The sequence below is a fragment of the Oryctolagus cuniculus genome, chromosome 6, assembly GCF_964237555.1.
Source record: "Oryctolagus cuniculus chromosome 6, mOryCun1.1, whole genome shotgun sequence".
NCBI lineage: Eukaryota > Metazoa > Chordata > Mammalia > Lagomorpha > Leporidae > Oryctolagus > Oryctolagus cuniculus.
In genome coordinates this window covers 140950089-140972720 of record NC_091437.1, presented here as the reverse complement: position 1 = coordinate 140972720, position 22632 = coordinate 140950089, and the positions used below count along the sequence as shown (strand labels likewise).

Genomic DNA, 22632 nt, shown 5'->3' with positions numbered 1-22632 from the left:
AGATGACTAAGCTCGGTTTTGTAACTCATCATTAAAGAAGAATAGTAATACCTAACAATTCATTTTACAGCTAAAATAGGATGACCTCTGCCGGGAGCTATTAACCCTGGGATCAACGGGCACTCAGATAGATACAAAAATCTTTGGATATGTTCTGTGAGGAACATTTTAGGGACATCCTGAAATTGCTTGTAAAACATTTTACACAATTTTTTTCCTGAGGAGAATGTAGTAGATTTTATTCAACAAGTTTATGACTCCCAAGAATGTCAGAAACCATTGAGGAACCACTAATGTGTACAGAACTGCCTGGAAATGGCAACACTTCATAGACCAGTTAGTATGTTAGTTAATGTGAAAAGAATTATTGATTATTGTTCATTGTTTCCTGTTTCTTTCAAATTAATCATCATCTTCTTTATATATTATAAAGACAACTTACATTCATCATATATAAAAAAGATATATTTATGTCACCAGTTAAATGCTTAAAAGCTAAGACCTTTGGGCTTTAAGCTTTTTCTACAACCACACTAAGTCACTATCTCTGAGACTTTTATTTTTCATAACGTGAAGTAGTCCGATAATAAATGTGTTTACTAAAGATACGTAAGTAAAATATATTCATTAAAAGAAAAACTCTTATATTCTCAAGCTGAAGTTTGCCTAGGAGGTGCTAACAATGTTTAACTGTGCCAGAAAAAGACTTTTTTTTTCCTTTCAGTGTCAGATTTTGGCACTGTCATACAAGAAATTCCCTGCAGAGCAGTTTTCCACCATTGTTGTAGCTGAGGGAGAGGTGAAAACAGATACATGGTGGCAGAAACAGACTCAGTGAGAGACTTGAGTGGTTCTTTTAACCATAATGACTTCCACGTGGAAAGAAAAAAGACAGTGCAGACATAAATTTTCAGCCATGTTTTTAACTGTCCAAATGCATACTTCCCATACAGGCAGAACGTTATTATAGAAACAGCATGGGTCAGAACTCCAAAGCTCTGGGTTTTCCAGGCCTGATTCTGTTACATAGCATGTATGTGCCGTTGGTTGTTTGGTTTACCGATTTACCAAACATGGGATAAATCAAAGAAGAGATTTGGGGTGCCCAGACGCACAAAACGGGTTTTCTGTCTTTGTGATAAAATTTCTAAAATCTTCAGATCGGAAGAATTTGTGTGAAGAAAGGGTGAGATATTCCTTGGGAAATCTTACTTTCCTGCTCCCACCCTGAGAGGCACCGTTGCATCTCCGCTGTGACAGAGCTAACGTGCTGAGCGCACTCGCACTAATGGAGAGATTGGGCGATTCCCTGGGTGCTGAGGTGTCAGTGGGTTAAGGCTGAGGCACTTTGGTACCTGGGCAAAGTTGTTTGATGACTAGAGTATGCATTGCCTCATGTCCTGGAACAGAAATTGTTCCACTGCTGCTAGCCAGGGTTGTCAGTTTAGTTTACACTACTCTCCATTATCATTGCTGATGTGTTGAGGAAGTGAATCAAATAAGCAGGGTAAACAGGTTTGGTTTCCAAGCTCTGAGATAGGTGATTATAAAATGGGTGCTTGGCTGAACCTTGCAGAGTCCCCTCAGTTTTCTGGCAGGAAATCTGAGGGAAGAGAGCTGTGCTAAAACAGGCATAGACTTGCTGTACAGCCCATTTCAACTGATTCTTCACAATTTTATTTGGAACAGACGGCAGCCAGGATATTGGTAACCATTGCTTTCTGTTGGCAGAGTCCTTCCCCTGTTCTTGCTACACTGCCAGCCAGCCTGTGCTTCTGGTAGATTCTGGCTGTCAATGTAAAGGTGTCCATTGCAAGCTGCAAACTTTTAAAAGTTATTTTGTCTGCTGCTTTCTGTATGCTCTGCTGGATCTACTGATGTGTGGCCAATAGCCAGGTAATTCTGTTCGGAGGGACAGAGGTAGGGAAGTGGCCTTCTATGTGTTAGCAGTGAATAGTGATAGGAGCTAAAGTAATATTCCTCATTATTCAACAATTATTGAATGTGTGCTATATGTATGACAGTCACGAACACATTATTATTTAGCTCATGTCAACTAGTAAGTAGGGTGATGGTATTGATAGGACATTATTACAAATGGGACAATGAACAAGTGATAAACTGTTTTGGAAACAACTAGACTATTGTGCACGTTTTATAAAAATATAGAGAGAAATCTCTGATGGTTAGATGACATTCAGCCCTTAAATGAGATTTATGCATAGGGAATTTGTTTCTTCAGAAAAGTTTCCATATAATTCACGTGACTTAAATTGTTCATGAGCAGTATCATTTTGTGCTACTTTATCGCCACACTGAGTGTGTGTTTAGCAGAATCCGCTGGAAGCCCTGCAAGGCTGCAGACCACGTTTGTCTCAGGCATCGCTGTGAGCCAGCTTCTCGCACAATGCCAGGCACATGGGGGGCACTCAGGAACTGTTCTCAGAACTGAATGGAGTTAAACTAGAAGGTTCTGTCACAGCCATCTGTGCACTTCTCTAAGAAGCAGTTTGCAGAGGATTCTTGATATAATTGCATAAATGTAGAAAATATTTAAAGAGTTAAAAAATATTTGAGGTAAATCAAGACTAATAGGACGTATATCAAATTTCAGATTGATTTGATTTAAAATGGCTGAGATATAAAACCATAAAAAATGTGAGTAAATACTCTGCCTACCAGGGCTTGTTATGTAATTACATGGATTCAGTATGGTTCTTTTCTTAGAAAACTGTTACAAAAGATCATTTCTGCACGAATTCCTTCACCAATGGAGACTTTGAATATCTTGGAGATGAATATCCATGTCTCTAAATGTTAAGCCACTTGAATAAATAATTTAATCACATTTACTTCTTTTAATCAGATGAAATTGGTTATGTGTTATTAATGAACTTTGAAAACCTTAAAATTTCTGTTTTTGGCCGATCTTCAAATAATAAAATTAAATAAGCAATAAAGACAGCTAAACCAATTTAAAACTTTTTTTTGTTTTTCCTTAAGTTGTAGCTGAGCTTACCAATGCATGTGCTATGACTTAGCCAGGAATCAAATGCAAGTGACTGAGGAGTGAAGCTCCTCCAAAGCAAAACAAATCAGAAACTTTGAGAAATTTAACTGCAGAGTCATGATACTGTGAATAGTCGTGACCTAAAGACTAAAGTTGGTTTCCTGTCCATGATTTGGTCATTGTATGTCTGTGTTTACTTCAAAGCAAAAAACAAAGCAGGTTGAATTTAAATAGTACTTACATTAAAAGATAGGGGCATCATTTTCTATTTTAAACCCATCATAGATGGTGGTCCACGTTCATCACATTTATTACAATGATAAAAACTCACTCTTGTGGATATCACACATTTGAATACAGAAAAAAGCAAGAGAGCTGAAGACATCTCAGTAATTATGACTTGGAAGCACTTGCTAGGCCATCCTCTGGCCTCAAAACTCCTTTGTCCAGCTCTCACCATTATCCATCCTCTGTCACATAGGAACTTACCAGCTTACAAAAGCAGAATGGAAACGACACACAAATGCAATCTAATAGTCAAGCCATTAAAGCTTGAAAAAAAAGAAAAAATTCCTGAATTGTTGATTCTAGGATTTTTTTATCTGTAGAAAATTTCAGTTGAGCTTTCATTTTCCTCTCCTAGCATTGTTCTTATCCATAGAATTCATAATTCTCTTCCTGAGAGGTACAGATTATTAATTTTTTAAATATTCTTTTTTAAAAAAATCTTTAGCTCAATCCAAATGTCCCAAGTGAGTGATAGGAAACCAACTATTTGGGCCATGACCTGCTGCCTTCCAGGGTGCACGTTAACAGGAGACTGGAGTCTAAATGCTACTGGGAGTCAACCCCAAGCATTCTGATGTAGAATGCAGGAGACTCAAAACCAGTTTATAGGAAAAGGAGAAATGTATTACGGATTATATGGATGACCATAATGATGCAAATGGAGGCAAGCTGGAGCCTTGTCCCAGCTAACCTAGCAACACAGCACTCAGCAAGTACTTGGCATCAGATCGTTCTTAAAAACAGGCATGGAGTATAGCACTGGACAGTGAATGTTCTTGAATTTCTCTGTGACGTTAGCCATCTCTGCCCAACTCCAGATAAATTTGTCAGCCTGAATGGAAGACATTGCAAAGGGATTTAAACACCCCCCCATCGGAGTGAATACTAATGATAAAAAAAATTATAGCAAGCAAGATTATTTTCAAGTTTGTGAATGTTTATCCTCTCAAGACAGCACTGTCCTAGGTGCTATAACTTACAATTTTCCATGACCATTAGGAGATATGATTTCAATACTTAATGATGGTATTTTTTATAACTCTGTCATGCAGAAAAAACTGCGAATGAAATAAGGTGTTTAGTGCTCTTTTTCTCTAAGTCAAGGCCAAGCTCGTGTTTAAGAAGTAGATCAGAGAAGGCATCTGTTTGGTCTTCCTTTGGCAACAGCCTGCTTCTCTGTGGGTAGCTGAGCTAAGGCTGTTGATAACGTCACAGGAAGCGCCTCAATGCATCCAGCCAGGTTCCAGTGCACACAGTGTGACCAGATCAGGGCTGTCAGCTGTGCTGTGATTTAGAGAGAAGCAGTTCTGAGGTTACACATCTGGGGACACCATCTACTTCTCCCGCTTGCTCTGTTGCTTCCAGAAATTCCAAGCTCACCAAAAATAAGGTCTACAGAGTTGGTTGTTAAGTGCTACATTTCTTGCTATGGTAGGTAACATTTTATGTACAAAATGTTTCTCACCTCCCACTCACCACACCCTTGCAGGCTGGCTCCTATTGAATTTCTAGGTGTCAACATCTAGATATTTCACTCTGACTCAACTTTCCATTCTCATATTTGATAAGATTGGTACAAATGAAGTATACCTGGAAATATCCAACCCTGTGTTTTTTGCATACCTCAGTTGTTCAATAATGACATTAAGGGGCTGAAAACAAAACTAACAGTTATTTTTCTCATACAAAAGAAATCACAATTGAATCTTCTTTGGAAAAAAAAAAACTTACTGAGCATTCACTTCTTCCCTGGTATTTTTTAAAGTGTGTGTATTAATGCACATAATATTTGCAGCAGCTCAAAGTGTGAGGATGGGGTACATTTCGACAATAAGAGGTTAAGTAGCTTGCTCAAAGGGGCACCTACCAAATGGTAAAGACAGATGTTGAGTACAAGTAGTCTGACTCCTAAATCTGAGTCTTAACCTCCGTGTTACACTGACTCTGAGTCAGTGAATTCAAAGCACCCCTGCTGCATTTAAAATAAGATATGTATTTAAAATACAGCAACCTTTATTAGAGTATAAGTGCTGCTTAAAGCAAGATATGCTTGTGGAAACCAGTGCTGTAATTTCAGGATTTTCTTTCTAACTAATGAAAGGCATTTTCTTTGCAAGAGAATTAAGCACCAAATTGTGCAAGGGTTGAAACGCTCACCGAAATCAGGATTACACCCACTTTGACATGCTGTGTCAAGCACCCAGGGCATAAGGAAAGAAAAGCAGGCTGGAGTGAATGGTTACACATCCCGATTTGAGCCTCAGCCATATATGTGGGTTAGTTTCCAAATGGACATTTGCATTGCCTTTATGTGGATCAAGTTGGTGTTTATTTGCCAAACATGTTATTTAGATCTAGGAAAATGACAGGATGGCCCCAGGAAAGTTTCACAATTATAATCTAACTGGCTCCCCAGCTTGCTTTGGATAAAGGGGCTCCTGGCATGTTGGATAAACACAACCTCGAACAGTGGGTTGGTTTTCAGAAGGTGGTGGTCCCCATTCTTACAGCAGGTCTCAAATGGGACTTGTGAACGGACATTCAGAATCCTTGTACCAACACCTAAAGTCTGATGTTGCTGTTACTGAAATTTAGAAACTCGCGGTGCATTCTTGGTTCTGACTTGTGGGGGGGGGGGGGTTAAAAAGAGAGCCAGAGATTATCTTCGTGAAAAATCTAGTTTTTATTACATCACCTAAAGTAGCACAACCTGCTACACTAATGAAATCGTGTTCTTGGTTTAAAAGGGCAATTGTTAGCCTGACTTTGTGCTCACTAAAAACATCCCCCAATCTTGTTAAGTTATTGCTCTCATTTCAGGTTTTTATAGCTGTGCAGCTTACCAGCCCTCATTTCTTTACGTTTCATTCATTTTCCTTGTATTGATGATTAATGGAGGATGTCGAATGTTAGAGTGAGCAGGCATCAGCAATTGCAAGATCATAATTAGTTTAGCTGACGAGGGCCTCTGATAGCACTTGCATCTGGATGGAAAAATTACCCTATAGGGAACTGGCTGCTCACCAGGTCTTTTTAGTGATACATTGTGAAACACCCGATGAATCAAATGCCCTTTCAATGCCAAGAAAGTGTTCCAGTCTTGAAGCCAAAATTATGTCTGCAGAAAGCTTTCCATTTGAAATGTATCAGAGTACAATTATAACCATTGTATTTTCTTGGCAGGGATACCACTCTTCTACAGTATGGACTCGAGTTAAATAAATTGCCTAAATTTTATGAATCCCCGAAATTTTGACTTATAGCATTGTAATATTTAATTTATAATAAAATTGGGTTCTAGCAAGACTTTTTCCACTCCTTATCTAACATGAATATTTTATCATTAAAGACTTTGCTTTCTAGAGAAAGGGGAGCTGAGCTGCAATTCAGGCTTTTTCTTTCTTTCTTTCTTTCTTTCTTTTTTTTTCTGCAGCAAGAGAATTCCATTTCCTGCCTGTTAGTATTTGTGCCTACAAACACAGCCTGACTTTTGTTTAAATGAGAAGTTTAACTCATTTAAGCAGAATCATCACTTGATAGGAAGAATGCAACAAGCAACACTAATTATCTACTTTTAACTATTCTTAAATTATTTCTGAATCTGGTGATTACAGAATTCAGGTCACCAACATCACTTTTTCCTTGGAAATGCTTGTGATTTCCAAGCCTGAGTCAAATGAAATAAATAAATAGCCATTGATGGGATCACATTGTCTTGCTTTAAGCAGGCACCTCTTAAGCCTTCTCATTAGTAGTGCTTCTCTTTGGCAGGAGTTTCTACTGGTCCCCTCAGCTCTGTAGAATACAGTGTGTTCTCTTTCAGATTTTAAAACTGCAAGCGAAAAGACCAGCAATCGAGTGTCTCCTAGTCTGTTAGGACTTTCATTACATGCGTAACAGAAGAAGATACAAATCAGCCCTAATTTTAAATGGCTTCCAAGCTGCCTTTATTCCAAGCTTGACTGTTTTTAAGCTCAAGTAGTATGTGCCCCTCTTTTTCCAAAGTATATGAAGCATGTTGCCATGTTCCATTTTTTTTTTCTTTTTTAGCTTTTGCCTTGGCACTTTTAAAAGGTGTATTTTAGGATTCAGCATTGAGGAGCCATCATTAAACCCACAAAACCCAAAAGTTCAAAAAGTTAAAGCTGTTTCTGTGAAAAGCCTTTGGTGTTCCACACACCTCATCCATCACTGTAGGGTTAATTATAATGAAAATCAGTGGTGCCTATTAAACACAATTGAACCTGACCTCATTATGGGCACTGTGGTTTTATACTGTCATTGTTGCAAGTCTGAAGACAAAACTCCTGGGTTGATTTGGTCTAACTCCACTGATCATGTGACTCACCTCTGACCTTGTTTTTTTTTTTCCCCGTTTCAGAGGCGTAGAGGCTCCGGTGTTTTTTGTGCCAATTGCCTGACCACAAAGACCTCTCTCTGGCGAAAGAACGCAAATGGCGGATATGTATGCAACGCGTGTGGCCTCTACCAGAAGCTTCACTCGGTAAGAACCTGTTCCACTGTTCCAGGAAAAGCTTCATAAAGCAGGCTGGCCTGGTGTGCTGGGTGATAAGCCCCACTCCCTGGCCTGTACCGCCAGCCCCCGCAGGGTTGTTTAATACAGTCACTTTGAATGCACACGTGATTTATGGTGAAAGAGGCTTAGATGTAATGGGGAGATACATATGAGCTCATTAGTAATGCATTATGCCCCTTTTGTTATAAAAGAGGAAAATGATTGACTTCTGGGAACTTCACATAATAGAAAGTCAAACTCATGGTTACTGTTGTTCAGTAGAATTAATTGAGATGCAAAGAGAAACATTAAAAGTTTCAGAAATACCCAAAGAAGTTGCTTTTTTTTAAAGACTCTGACATTATAAAATATGGGGCAGGGAAAGAATGCTATTTTTCCAGCTTACCTGAGAAATTTGCAAGTGACATCTTGGCTGCTTGGGCGCTGGAGATCCGGGCATTCACAAGTGCAGTTCTGAACAAGGATCAGAGACTGTCACTTGCATCTCTGGTTCTTCCAGTGGACCTGGCGTGAGCGGTCTGCCTGCGGCCCTTCAAGGCTGAGTAAGGTGCTTGGGTGCTTTGTGTTGTCATCATCTCCAGCTGCTGTTGGCTCACAGTGGTCCTTCAAATTGCATTTTCCCACATTTAGTTAGAATTGTAGAATAAAATTTAAACTCACAGCCGCCCCCCACCTGTATATGCATTTGACTTACTGAAGGAGAAATATGCTTTAGTTTAGAAAATTTATCTGCAGGCCGGCGCCGCGGCTCACTATGGCTGATCTTCCGCTTGAGGCGCCAGCACCCCGGGTTCTAGTCCCTGTTGGGGCACCGGATTCTGTCCCGGTTGCTCCTCTTCCAGTCCAGCTCTCTGCTGTGGCCCAGGGGTGCAGTGGAGGATGGCCCAGGTCCTTGGGCCCTGCAGTTGCATGGGAGACCAAGAGGAAGCACCTGGCTCCTGGCTTTGGCTCGGCACAGCGCACCGGCGGTAGCAGCCATTTGGGGAGTGAACCAACAGAAGGAAGACCTTTCTCTCTGTCTCTCTCACACTGTCTAACTCTGCCGGTCCAAAAAAAAAAAAATTTATCTGCAGACAAGAGCTGACTCTAAAATAGGAATGCCCCATATAGTCAACAGAAATCTCTTTCCCTGTGCCTTTTACATTTGATTGGGCATTTTACCCCAGCTCTTAGCACAAGCCAGTGAATGGATTACAGCTACAAGGAATACAGTTTTAGACAAAACATTCTCATAAATGGACCATTGGAAGCACTCGTAAAAAAAAAAAAAATGCTGTCAACAATACTACCTGGTAGTGAACTATAAAAACCTTAATTATTGGCATGTGACTAATACTAAGATACCACCACCCTGCACCACCACACATTTTTATAATCTTAATTATTTAAGCTCAGGAGTAAGCTTTCACTTGATGAGGATCAACATTAATGATTTTAATTGAACTTTGGCCAATCATAGGTCAAAATTAATTAAACTACTGTTCCACTAGGTTATGATAATTACTATGATATAAACTATTTCCTAAAAAATATTTTAATACTCATCTCTGCAAATCAGAGGCAATATTTTTTAGATGTATTTATTTATTTGAAAGGCACTGTTAGAGAGAGGGAGATATTCCGTCCGCTGGTTTACTCTACAGATGGTTGCAAAAGCCAGAACTGGGCCAAGCCGAAGCCAAGAGCCAGGAGCCTCCTCAGGATCTCCCACATGGGTGGCAGGGGCCCAAACACTTCGGCCATTTTCCACCTGCTTTTCCCTGGCGATTAGCAGGAACCAGGATCAGAAGTGGAGCAGCTGGGACAACAACCGGTGCCCATATGGGATGCTGGCGTTGCAGGCTGTGGCTTTACCTGGTACACCACAGTGCTGACTCTAAGATGCTCACATTTTATGTCAAAAACTGCCACAAAAGTTATGAAACTTTAAAAATGGAATGCAAATTTCAGATGTCTTTCAGGAGATTAAGTACTGCTTATTTTATAATACTAATATGAACTCTTTATAAACCTGAGCATTCTGACCAAAAAATGCACATGGCCTATTCAAGCTATGCAGCATTTTCATTTTAAAACCAGAAATTTTCAATACCTTTATGATGATAGAAATATTGCAAAACAGTTTTATATTTGTATTTTGGTTGGTATATTAATGATATTCTCTTGCATTAAGTTGCATCCTTTCTGGCCATAATTCATGAATTAAATATTGCTTACATTTATATTTTATATCAAAAGTATTTTCTGGGGCTGGCACTGTAGTACAGCAGGTTAAGCCATTGCCTGCCACACCAGCATCTCTTGGGGGCTGGTTCAGGTCCTGGCTGCTCTACTTATGATCCAGCTAATGCATCTGGGAAAGCAATGGAAGATGAGCCAAGTGCTTTGGCTCCTACACCCACATAGTAGACCTGGAACAGGGTCCTGGCTCCTGATTTCAGCCTGGCCTAACCCTTGTCATTGCAGCCATTTGAGAAGTGAGCCAGAAGATGGAAGATCTCTGTTTCTCCTTCTTGTCGCTCCCCCTCTTCGTGGAGGAACGACACAGGACCCTGCACTGTTCTTTTGTCTGCTCGGCCCTCCCCGGGTTGGCTGCCGTCCCTTCCACCTCCGTGGAAGGGCGGTTCCCCCTGCCACATTCCCCACTTCCACAGGGGAGCGGCACACCGCCGGCCGGCTCTCTCAGGGGCTGCACACGTGTTCCCCTTAGATGTTCCCCTTAGATGTTCCTGGTGCATGCCGTCTCTCTCCTCCTTTTTAGTCCTCCTCCGCCAATCCTAACTCGGCTGCCCACACGCCGAGTACACTGCTCTCCTCCAATCAGGAGCAAGTCCTACAGTTTATTGGCTGAACTGGAGGCAGCTGTGTAGAAGCTGTTTTCTTCTCTCCCAGCGCCATATTGTGGGAGAGCAGATGCATAGAATAAATCTTAATTCCAGTAACTTAGTCTAGTCTGAGTTGCTCCCCACACTTCTCTCTCTATAATTCTGCCTTTCAAATAAATAAATAAATCTTTTAAAAAAGGAAAATATTATTTTCTGATTTCAGCAGCCTATTTAAATTTATCCTGAATTTTTATTCTGTAAATATGTTTTGATTCATTAAACTTATTTTAATTTTATAAATCAAGTTAGAACTTTCACTGCAAGTAAAGTTTTTTTTTAGTCTTATCTGTTGATTTTAGTCATGTTATAGAAACACCTGTTGAACACACACATAGTTGCCAGGAACGTAAAGCTAAATAAAACACTTAAGCTGAGTAAAAGTCAGCATGCATTTTAGGTAAAGAGTAGAGTGACAGATTGAGTATTTGAACCAAGGCCACAAATGAATTTAGACTTTCAACAGAAAACTAATGCTCTGCCTATTAACAAGTAGAATCTTCCCTAGTGAATATAAAAATATCATTTAAGAAGACAAAAATGAGAGAAAACACAACCTTCTGATACGATTTTGATTATCTGATCTCTTTCCTCACAAAATTCATATTTTATAACCACATTTCTAATCATTTGGAAGGATGCATGTAAAAGAGGTCTTCAGGGAGTTTATGGGAAAGGTGTGTTGTGAGAAAAATATGCATGGACTTCAAAAATTTTTTCACCAAAGTAAACTTGTCTTTTCATTCTATTTCCTGTGAACTCACAGCAGTATCCTTGTACCAGTCCGCTTAGGCTGCCTTGACAAAGTGACACAGATTGGTCTGCTTAGAACAGTAGCAATGCTTATTTTCTCACGGGTCAGGAGACTGGGTGTCCAGGAGGTTGCTCTTTCTCACTGAGCTGCCTTCTTGCTGTGTCCTCCCGTGGTGGGGAGAGATACCTCTCTCTTCCCCTCTTCCCATTGGATTAGGACTCTACCTTTATAACCTTCTTTAACCTTAATGTCTTCTCTGAAGATCTTATCACAAAACACAGTCACATTCAGGGTTAGGTCTTCAACACCTGCATTTTGGAGGGTGCAACTCAGTCCATAGCAGTGCACAGTTTTCCAGTTGATATCAATACGTATCTCCTGAGTTACTTTGTTATTACGTTAGTGCAGAACACAAAAATGGAAAATATTCCAGAAAAGTCAGTGTCTTCACATACCTTTCTATAAATGATGCCATCTTCAAATCCGTTGAGTTTGGAACGGCTGTCTCCAAGTAGATTAAAGTTTTCAGTCCCTTCTTCCCCCCATAAAACTGGACATGATTTAATTAGGCTAAAATAGTGCACTTCGGTGATTTCCCCTGATCCTGCTTAGGGCAGAGGAGGAGATTTAACAAATCTATAGCATAAAGTCTAGCCCTGCTTTGAACTTAAGCTTGCTTTATTTTTGTGAGGAATTTTTAATGCACTTAAATGCATTTTTTTAATGTTCTCCTTTTATGTATTGTGTGTGTGTTCTCTGCAGACTCCCAGGCCTTTAAACATCATTAAACAAAACAACGGTGAGCAGATCATTAGGAGAAGAACAAGAAAGCGCCTTAACCCCGAGGCACTTCAGGCTGAGCAGCTCAACAAACAGCAGAGGGGTAGCAGTGAGGAGCAGGTCAACGGGAGCCCGTTAGAGAGGAGGTCAGAAGATCATGTAACTGAAAGTCACCAGAGAGAAATTCCGCTCCCGAGCCTAAGCAAATACGAAGCCCCGGGTTCATTGACTAAAAGCCATTCTGCTCAGCAGCCAGTCCTGGTCGGCCAAACTCTGGATATTCACAAAAGGATGCAACCTTTGCACATTCAGATAAAAAGTCCTCAGGAAAGTACTGGAGATCCAGGAAATAGCTCATCCGTATCTGAAGGGAAAGGAAGTTCTGAGAGAGGCAGTCCCATAGAAAAGTATATGAGACCTGCGAAGCACCCGAATTATTCACCACCAGGCAGCCCTATTGAAAAGTACCAGTACCCACTTTTTGGACTTCCCTTTGTACATAATGACTTCCAGAGTGAAGCTGATTGGCTGCGGTTCTGGAGTAAATATAAGCTCTCCGTTCCTGGGAATCCGCACTACTTGAGTCATGTGCCTGGCCTACCAAATCCTTGCCAAAACTATGTGCCTTATCCCACCTTCAATCTGCCTCCTCATTTTTCAGCTGTTGGATCAGACAATGACATTCCTCTAGATTTGGCGATCAAGCATTCCAGACCTGGGCCAACTGCAAACGGTGCCTCCAAGGAGAAAACGAAGGCACCACCAAATGTAAAAAATGAAGGTCCCTTGAATGTAGTAAAAACAGAGAAAGTTGATAGAAGTACTCAAGATGAACTTTCAACGAAGTGTGTGCACTGTGGCATTGTTTTTCTGGATGAAGTGATGTATGCTTTGCATATGAGTTGCCATGGTGACAGTGGGCCTTTCCAGTGCAGCATATGCCAGCATCTTTGCACGGACAAATATGACTTCACAACACATATCCAGAGGGGCCTGCATAGGAACAATGCACAAGCAGAAAAAAACGGAAAACCTAAAGAGTAAAACCTTAGCACTTAGCACAATTACATAGAAATAGGTTTTCTTGATGGGAATTCAATAGCTTGTAATGTCTTATGAAGACCTATTAAAAGAAATACTTCATAGAGCCTGCCTTATCCAACATGAAATTCCCTTCTTTTTATTATTCTTTCTTTCAATGAGTAGGTTACCGAGACTAAAAAGTGAGGCAAATGGTCAGTGAGAAAGAATGGAAGATGGCAAACAATCATTTTTTTTTAAAACCTACTAAGTTAAAACCATCTTGACTGATGTGCACTGGGGAAGTGATCTGTAAGAAGTACCACCAGACGATAATTGCTGTGTTTATAAAGAAAGGTAACACCTGGCTAGAATTAGAAAGAATTTACACATGATGCAAGTAAAGCAGTATTGGGCTGGCCATTGGCCCATTGGTTCAAAGATCCACAGATTGTTGCCTAAATTTAGAAGTGTCATGAAATCCTAGGCAGATGAGGAGAAGTCAGATCTCCAAGGCAATGCAAGGAAAATGGCGCCCTCTGATATCAGTCTCCTCTCATTGACCATGTCTCAGATTTTGACTTAGAAATGTGAGCTGTGGTTAGGCTTGGTGAGAGAGCAGCAGGAAACATGACAGATGGTGGCACAATGTTGTTGACCAGCCCTGCCTGTACATACACATGCACACCCTCTTTGGTATTTTTGTCCTTTAGATGTTCAGATACTCAGTAGACCTTTTGTTTGCAGTATAGGTTCATTTTGTCCAAATATATATCCATTTAAAAACACAATGTCCTCGATGCTTATGTAGTAATTTTATTTTAGGGAGACATTTCTTTCTTGTATGGGATGAACCAGTTTGGATTTGTTTTCTAAGCCTCCTGTTGGTCACTAATCTCACTTGGCACATTATAACTCAAAGAATCCCCTCAGTTCAAAAGAATAGATGGATACACAAGTCAGACTGTGGGTTTAATTTGTTTGGAACACATGGTTTTTCTCCACAAGGTAACCTGCTGTATTTATTTATTTTCTTTTGGTTAAATATAATTTCCAAACTTTGTGGTCAGGCAGCGTCTAAGGTTACGTTACCACAGACTGACAGTTGGTATATGTACCAATCAATCCCTTCATTAGATTTATACAGGTTTAGTTAAGTAGCATTAAATAGGATTCTTAGAAGTATGTCTTCATAGTACTTTTAATACTTAAGGCTTTGTAAAAACTATCTATGAAGGGAAAGCTCCTCAGCATAACTGCTCAGGGAAATAGGGCTAAATAACTGAACATTAAATAATTGGTTAAAGGTGCTGTTAGTCGAGCCTCAATGCTTGCTACAAGGATGTATGTACAAGGACTGACTTTAATAATTTGCATTATATTGTCCCAACCAGTAGTTTATTTTTTTGCCACGGAGATGTAGAAGATATTACAAGCTACTGGATGCACTGTCAGATTAACTTATTTCATTAAAGAAGTTGGGAGAACAAATAGGAAAAAAAAACTTATTTTTCTAGTAAATATTAATGTATTACATTTCAAATAATGGTGCCTGACATATTGAATAATTATTTTCTACAGTGTACGTATGCAACAAAGATATTCCATCATGCATTAGAGTCAGTTCTGGCTCTGCCTAGCTGTTTACATTTGCAAATGTAGCAAACAAGGTAATGAAGCAACTATTTCTATGGCAGTAGATATCTTTTGTGTGTGTGTGTGTGCATTAAAGTTGTAAACGGTAACATGAAACAAATGAAAGTTCTTAATATCATGGTATGGAAAACAAGAAGGAAATGAAAATATTTTTATGCCTACTTAGGAAAAAAAAGGGTAGCACTATTCATTCCAAGTACTTTTTTTTTTTAATTTTTAAGCTCTTAACTCACATTGTTATGCTTAAGATGATAAACATATATCCTCTTTTTATTGCTTTGTCTATGTTTCAGATGAAACATTTCAGAAATTATTTTGATAAGTGCTGCTGGAATCTGCAGCGCTGATGTTTTTATTGCATCCTGTAGTTGCATTTGCACTCCATTTTTACATTAATTCGCAGTTGCTTTGTATTGTTTTGTTTTGTTTGGGTTTTGTTTCTTTTTTTCACAGTGCCGGGTGTTCGTTTCTAAAAGTTGGATGGCAGGTAGAGTTCAACTGGTTCATGACTGTTGTAGTGAATGAAGTTAAAAATGTCTTTCTGATGTTGTGTTGTCATTTCCATTCTTGCATTTTTGTTTTCATGTAAAGAGAGAGAAAGAGAGAAATCAGGACTAAGTCCTCTGGTTCAGTTTCATAGTTTAAGGGGCCCTATCTGATTTCATCTGTCGCATAGCTCTGCTATTCATATAAACTGAAATAAAGAGGTGGAATGAAGAGCTTTGACATTCAATGATTTGCCATAATTTATCTTTCTTAGGAGTTTTGATGGATGCATCCCACAATGTATAGGCAGACTTCAGAAGTGACAATTAAAGACCTAAAAAGTAGATTCCCCCAACAACGTTTATGTTTTTTAAGGAAACGAATAATAAAATGCACTGTGGCAATCGTCAAGCAACATTATATGTAGACTGCTCAAATGAGAAAATACCAGAAATTTGATTAACAGGCATATTAAAGGTATTACTTTTTGGGCAAAACTACTCTTTCAGTGATTTCTCCAGTGTGTCAGACACAAACAGGTTGTTCATATTTGGCATGTATGCCTTCTTTTTAATTCAGTTGTTTTCTCAGACGTAGTAGCAATGATTAGTATTGGAAAATACATATCACTGTTCTTGGAATATTTATGGTCAGTCTACTTTTGGTAGAATATTCTTGAATAGCATTGACATGATAGATTTTATGCCATACTCCTTTATTGATTATTTTCATTTTTGCTTTCATTATTTTACATATTTTTGGTGGAGAAGAGGCTGGGCTTTTAAAAAAAAAAATTAAAATTATAACACTAAAATACTCTTTATTTTTTGACTTAATAAAAGCCTTTATTCCATCTCTCAAAATATTTTTTTTTGTTTTAAGATCTCTGATCATTTTGTCTTAAGTTGTGATTTTAAATGAGCTATTTCGATTCTTAATCTTTTGTTAGAGGACTTTCAAGATGATTTAGGAATTTTCCCTCTTGGAAAAGGCTTCCCCTATGATGAAAACTGTATGTCAGCTAAAACTGAATGCCATTTAAAAGCTGTAGATCCTTGAAAAATGACTTGTCTATGTTCTAAATTGAGCTTTGAGTCAAACTTTAGGCCAGCATTCTCTCTTCCTTTTCTTACTCTTTCTATCATTAGCATTCAGCCCTAGATCCATACTGTTGTTTGGGATAGAAAAATCATAAAGAGCCAGCCCACCTCAGAAGTTTGTGGATTTAGAGACACTCCAAGACTAAATAGATAGGAAAAGGATGGAGCTCTCATTGTTAACCCCTTCACTCTGTAGTTCAGAAGGTAAAAAGTGTGCCCAATTCTCTCTACATGACATATTGAGATGTTCTCTTTTAAAAATCCACTTTTAAGATAGTGATGTTCTGTTGTAACTGTCCTCTTTTAATAAAGGTAGATTTTAGAAAACAAGCATGGGGATTCTTATCTAAGGTAATAGTAATGAGAAGAAGAAAAAAAGTGATTATCTTTTACAGCTCTCTGTTGAAGCCTGTGGTAGCACATTATGTTTATGATTGCACATGTGCACATATTCTATTATGATCCAATGCAAATACAGCTCCAAAAATATTAAATGTATATATATATATATTTTAAAATGCCTGAGGAAATACATTTTTCTTAATAAATTGAAGATACCAATACTGCTATTAAAATATTAGCCTTCTGCTGTGTGGCTGCATACCATCGCAAAGTGACTTGTCTTGAGACCTGCGACCTGCCTGCCTGTTTAATCCATGAACAGGAACGCATCCCTGGAGGGGGAGTATCTGCCATCCAGCTGTGGAAACATGGGGTGGAGAAGCTGGTGGTTTGCTTCTATGCTCTATGCCAGCCTTCTGCCTAAACCTTAGATGTGCTCACAGCTACCTGTCTTTGGGTTGACTGAGGGCCATGGCAAAATGAACTCAAGGTGTCTTTGGTGAGCAAGTAGGTGACAGCTTGCTGACTGACCCAGGCACAGGAGAAAGCCGATGAATGGAAATGCAACCTGAGTATGAAACTAAATATGCTAACCAAAGGTAGGTACTGTTAGATGGAATTCTATCAGCAGGCAGCTGACTGTAAATGTGAAGAATATATAGAAAGAATGCATCAGACTTTGGAGGGCAGTGTTATTTTCCCAAAGAAAAGCCTTGGCCACGGGCAGAGGCTTAGTGTCTTTGTAGAGCACTTCTACTTGGTTTTCCATTGCTGGTTCTTAGCTGACTCACGCGTTCCTGATAGTGGTGCAGTTGTTTAGAAAGCATCCCCAGCTATTTTCAGTAATTAGACCCTCTGGACGATGCTAGGGCAGAAGTGTGTCAGGTCAAGGGTGAAGAAAATGTGAAATTCAGCAGTAATTCACACATGGAAACGGGATAATGTGTGTTCATGGATTGGTCTCTTCAAGGGAAGAGCTATTAGCTTTTGTGCCAGAGAAAAGCAAGAGTAACTTTACCATGGAAATAATGTTTAGCCTGCATCAGAAAAAATGGTTCTTCAAGACCCATATGTCCCAAACTGGATCCTGGTTACACCCTTGGTTGTTCTTTTTTTTGTTTGTTTGTTGGTTTTGTTTTTTTTTTTTTTTTTCAATATATGAACTGCAGCAAATCACTTTTTTCTTTTTGTGCCTCAGGTTCCTCAGCTGTAAAATGGAAAAAATATATTAATAATAATAATATTAATAATAATAATAATGGTAATGTAGTACTTGTTTGTAAAGCACTTTGAGATCCTTGGTTGAAAGGTACCATAGGAGCGCCAAGTATTATTATGTGGCCAAGGGGGTTATTTAAACTCTCAGTTTAGCAAGGGCCAGGAAAGGTTGGGGTCATTTTTGTTAAAGATGAGCTGTAAATATCATAAGTAGACAGCCTATAGTGTTGACTATGAAGAGGCAAAACTATTAGAAGGCTGATAAAACCATAATTTCTTAATGGCTACCAACAAGGCAAATATCACAGTAACACAATGCCAAATTCCTTAGGGTGGACTATTTGACAACAACATGGGTAATTTGGGGGGGAGGGTTGGGAGTGGGAAGCATCTCAAAATGCCAATGTCAAATTCACCTTCAGCAATATTCACCAGCAGAAAATGTCTTTCATATGGAATGATTTCATGTTGCTAAGAAGAAGAATTCAATTTGTAGTCCTGATTTGAATATTAGAATGTTGGCTATAATAGTTCTGTTCTTACAACACATGGAATTTTTTCGTTTTATTTTATTTTGTTTTCATAGTGCATGTTCATTTCTACTCACAAACATGTTCTTGGTGTATTTCTTATGCAAACAATCTTCAGGCAGCAAAGATGTCTGTTACATCTAAACTTGAATAATAAAGTTTTACCACCAGTTATACATAATGGCGTTGGTATGGTTTATATGGATTCACTTTTCATCCATGTAGCAATAGGAAGTACAGACCGGATGGTGAAATCACATCACCATTTTAAAAAACATTTCTAAGACTGATGAAGCCTGGATTCTCTCATCTTGTTTTGTTTTACTTTGCTTCTTTTTTTCTTTAACCAATTTCATATTGATAGATTTTGTGTAAAAATTATGCTAGTTTCTTTAGGAAGATTAACAATAAAAATTGTGTTTATTTCCAAAACATTTATTGAGTATCAAGTATTGAATGTTGACTATCGAGTAATAATTTTGTTAAAATATTAAAAACTCTTGCTTGCACAGTTTCAACTTTGACTCAATTGAATATACCCAAGTGACTAGGATGTGAGGATCCTGACAAATCATCTAAAAAATGTTTAATAGTACTTTGTGCATCTAAAATGGAATTCACCAGTGCCAGTTTCTGATGATTCTGAAAGACATGGAAGAAACCCAGGTGAGAAAAAGAGGCTGTGGGAAGAATCACCCAAGTGTTTTTTAACCAGAAGAAGAGACACCAAAGCACAGGACATAAAGTACATAAATAATTGATTCAGAAGATTAGTTTCAAAAGTTCCAAAATAATTAGTGCATCCTGCTTGCACAATCTTTATTTCTCATTTTTGTGAACCCAAATTAAGGAACAAATCCTTTTACTTTTTCTTCTTCCCCCTTGTTCTTTCCCATCGCCCATGTTTTGAAAACAGCAGAGCGGAGACTCTTTGAGGGGCTTTCACAACTGTAAGGAGCTTGTTTCCCAGCTGGAGGCAATGTTCTCAAGATAAGAGTATAGTAATAACAATGTGATGACTTTTCCTTATAGAGCAGTGGAGTCTTCCTGTTAGAATCCCATTAGAGGAGAAATGTGTTGCCATCAGCTATTTACTCTTGTCTGCAGGGAGGGAAGACAGTGAATCAGCACTGTTCCGCCTTCCTCCCTTGCCTTTTGGTCTCAGCTCTCTGGGAGGGTAGGGGCTCAGAAACTCAAACACAAAAAAGGAGCAGGCAAGGAACCTGGTGGGTGGAGACTCCCAGGAAGAGGAGAGCTTGGTCCCCTATGAAAATAGTTGTGCCTGGGCTCTAAGAATATTGCCAAGGGAGAATGACTTGTGTTCCCAGATTTTCAGTTTTCAGGGGAAAAAATGGACAAAGGGAATTCTAAACATCATATGCTGGCTTTTTTTTTTTTTTTTAATACTGCAAACTAAACGAAACACTGGTTCAGAATAAATTCCCCCATTAGACTGCCAGAGTATGACCCTGGAGTCTGAACATCAGTGTACTCTGAAAACTAGCAGGAGGAAATTGTCCAAAGAACAGAAGTCCCTTGTGTTTCTCTTGAATGTTGTCTCAGGTCCTGGTGCATCTCCAGTTGTACCAGGAAACCTGCGACACCAGCCTGATTCCTTCAGAGCCAAAATTGTCTAAGACTAAAACATTTGTGCAGGAGAAAAATAAGCCATTTTTTAAAATATACAGCCAATTACTTTGTTCTGCTTCTCTGTTAACCCCAAGTACAGTTGTGGTGGTGTGTGTTTGCTTGTTTTTAAACATCCTGGCATGAACAAATTCATCCTTTCATGAACAAAGAAATGTCAAAAGCTATTCAAGTTTATAGTTGCTAAAGTTAATCTTCCGTAATGGCCAAGAACTCCTTATATCCTCCTCCCTGTCATAACTTAGAGTGAAAATAACAGGAGTTGAAAAGCAAACACTAACAGTTGATGTGGAGGGAAGGGCTTTTGCATGCTGTAGCTGGTCATATTCATGAATTAAATTTTTTTTTTTTTTTTTTTTTTTTTTTGGACAGGCAGGGTAGACAGAGACAGAGAGAAAGGTCTTCCTTTTGCTGTTGGTTCACCCTCCAATGGCCGCCACGGCCGGCACGCTGCGGCCGGCGCACCGCGCTGATCCGATGGCAGGAGCCAGGTACTTATCCTGGTCTCCCATGGGGTGCAGGGCCCAAGCACTTGGGCCATCCTCCACTGCACTCCCGGGCCACAGCAGAGAGCTGGCCTGGAAGAAGGGCAACCGGGACAGAATCCGGCGCCCCGACTGGGATTAGAACCTGGTGTGCCGGCGCCGCAAGGCGGAGGATTAGCCTAATGAGCCGCGGCGCCGACATGAATAAAAAATTTTAAACATTATTCATAATCTGATTTCTAGTTTTACAATACTGTTCTTCAATATATTCAGGGTGTTGGTAATATGAAGAGCACCATTTGTTACTGTTCATATAGAATGTATCATCGGAGGCCACTACTGGCATAGGGTGTATCACATGAGGCATCTATCACCACTTCTCCCAGCTTCCTGCTTCATACCAGCCGTAACAACAGCAAAAATTAATACTAACTTTCTTCCTCAGTTGAGCACAAGCTACTGGTCTTGATTTCCCTGTCATCATCATGATCATCATTTTTAATTTAAAAGAGACAAACTTATAGCTCCTTTCTCTGCCTGTTCATTTCCCAAAGCCCCCAGCAGACAAGGGTGGACCAAGACAAAGGTGGGAGCCAGGAACTCAATTCAGGCCTTCCACCTGGGTGACAGGAACCCAATTATTTGAGCCATCACTGCTGTCTCCCAAGGTCTGCCTTATCAGGAAGCCAGAGCCAGAAGCCAGAGTTGGGAGTCAAACAGAGGCACTCGAATATGGGACACAGGGGTCTTAATCTCTAAATTAAACATCTACACTTGCCTCATAAGTTTAAAGACTGCATTTAAGTGTTAGTGTTTGTTAAATGTTTTCGCAAAAGCAAAGGAAGCCTTTCTCATTGGATGCCTTTGTGTCCTCTGATTCACTTTCAAACACTGTTACCATAGTCACATCTTTGAGTTCAACAGGAAATAGATGGTCATTTGCTTTTGGAGAGTGGACTATTGATGATGGACTGTTTTCTTTGGCATTTTGAACTATTCCATTTGAGTAAAGTTTGATACAAACACAGTTTCAGCAGCATGTTCCTTCATTACAGGATGGCAGTAATACTCTAACATAAACTGCGGGCAGATAATCATTTCAATTAGCTAAATTTCAAGAGCAACACATCATTTTAACAAGACCTACTCCTGAACGCCCGCTTCCCAGACTCTGCTCACATGCACTTAAATAAAGAAGCCACTGAAACATCCTCCTTTTGACCTTCCCGCCCCAACCAATTTAACCTCAAAAGCAAACTCTTAAATGCTTTATGATTAACAACTGCTGTTTTGGAGACAAGCATCAATATGAATTTCTGTCACTAAATTCAGCTACAGCACGTTATTTTACATAAAATGTTTTTCTAATAAAAGTTAGATACCCAGGGAAAAGAGTACTTCCTATTAGTACACACCATTGTCCATGATAATTTTAAAAAACGTATTATTTTAAGATGGACTAAGGAAGTAAAAGTCAACATTTTGTAAGCAATAATACATTGGGATATGTTTTAAATATCTTTGGTCTGCAGGGAAGATATAAAACAATAACAACAATAGTAAACAAATCCGCAATCATTACACGTTGCTGTAACATACTAACTTCTACATTGGGGACAATCCTCATGAAATTTTAGGTGAAATTTCTAATCAATTGTCACAATAACAAAATTTTGAGTACTATAATGAAGGCTTAGGAGCCAATCAGCCATCAGAGGTATTCTTCTTCTTTTTTAACTGTGCTTTTCTTTCAAAAACATTTGTTTACAGGCCATGTTTATTAATAGAAATACATAGGAGATGATACCATACCCTTTAGCAAATATGCAATTTATTAAAGCAGGCAAAAAGTACAATCTGTAAAGCTCTCCAGGGCTCCAATGCAGATTCTTGCATG

The 22632-nt window shown here is 39.1% G+C and overlaps 1 protein-coding gene across 7 annotated transcripts in view; it reads left to right on the top strand.

Moving 5' to 3' along the window:
• The window catches only part of TRPS1 (transcriptional repressor GATA binding 1), a 269366-nt gene extending 250587 nt beyond the window's left edge, over positions 1–18779 (top strand). For all 7 annotated transcript variants that reach the window (XM_051843996.2, XM_051843995.2, XM_070075419.1 and 4 more), the window contains 2 exons: positions 7680–7802; positions 12234–18779. In XM_051843996.2, coding sequence (XP_051699956.1) covers positions 7680–7802; positions 12234–13295 — 1185 coding nt within the window. In that variant the 3' untranslated portion in view covers positions 13296–18779. The remainder of the gene's footprint in view (positions 1–7679; positions 7803–12233) is intronic.
• The last annotated feature ends 3853 nt before the right edge of the window (positions 18780–22632 follow it).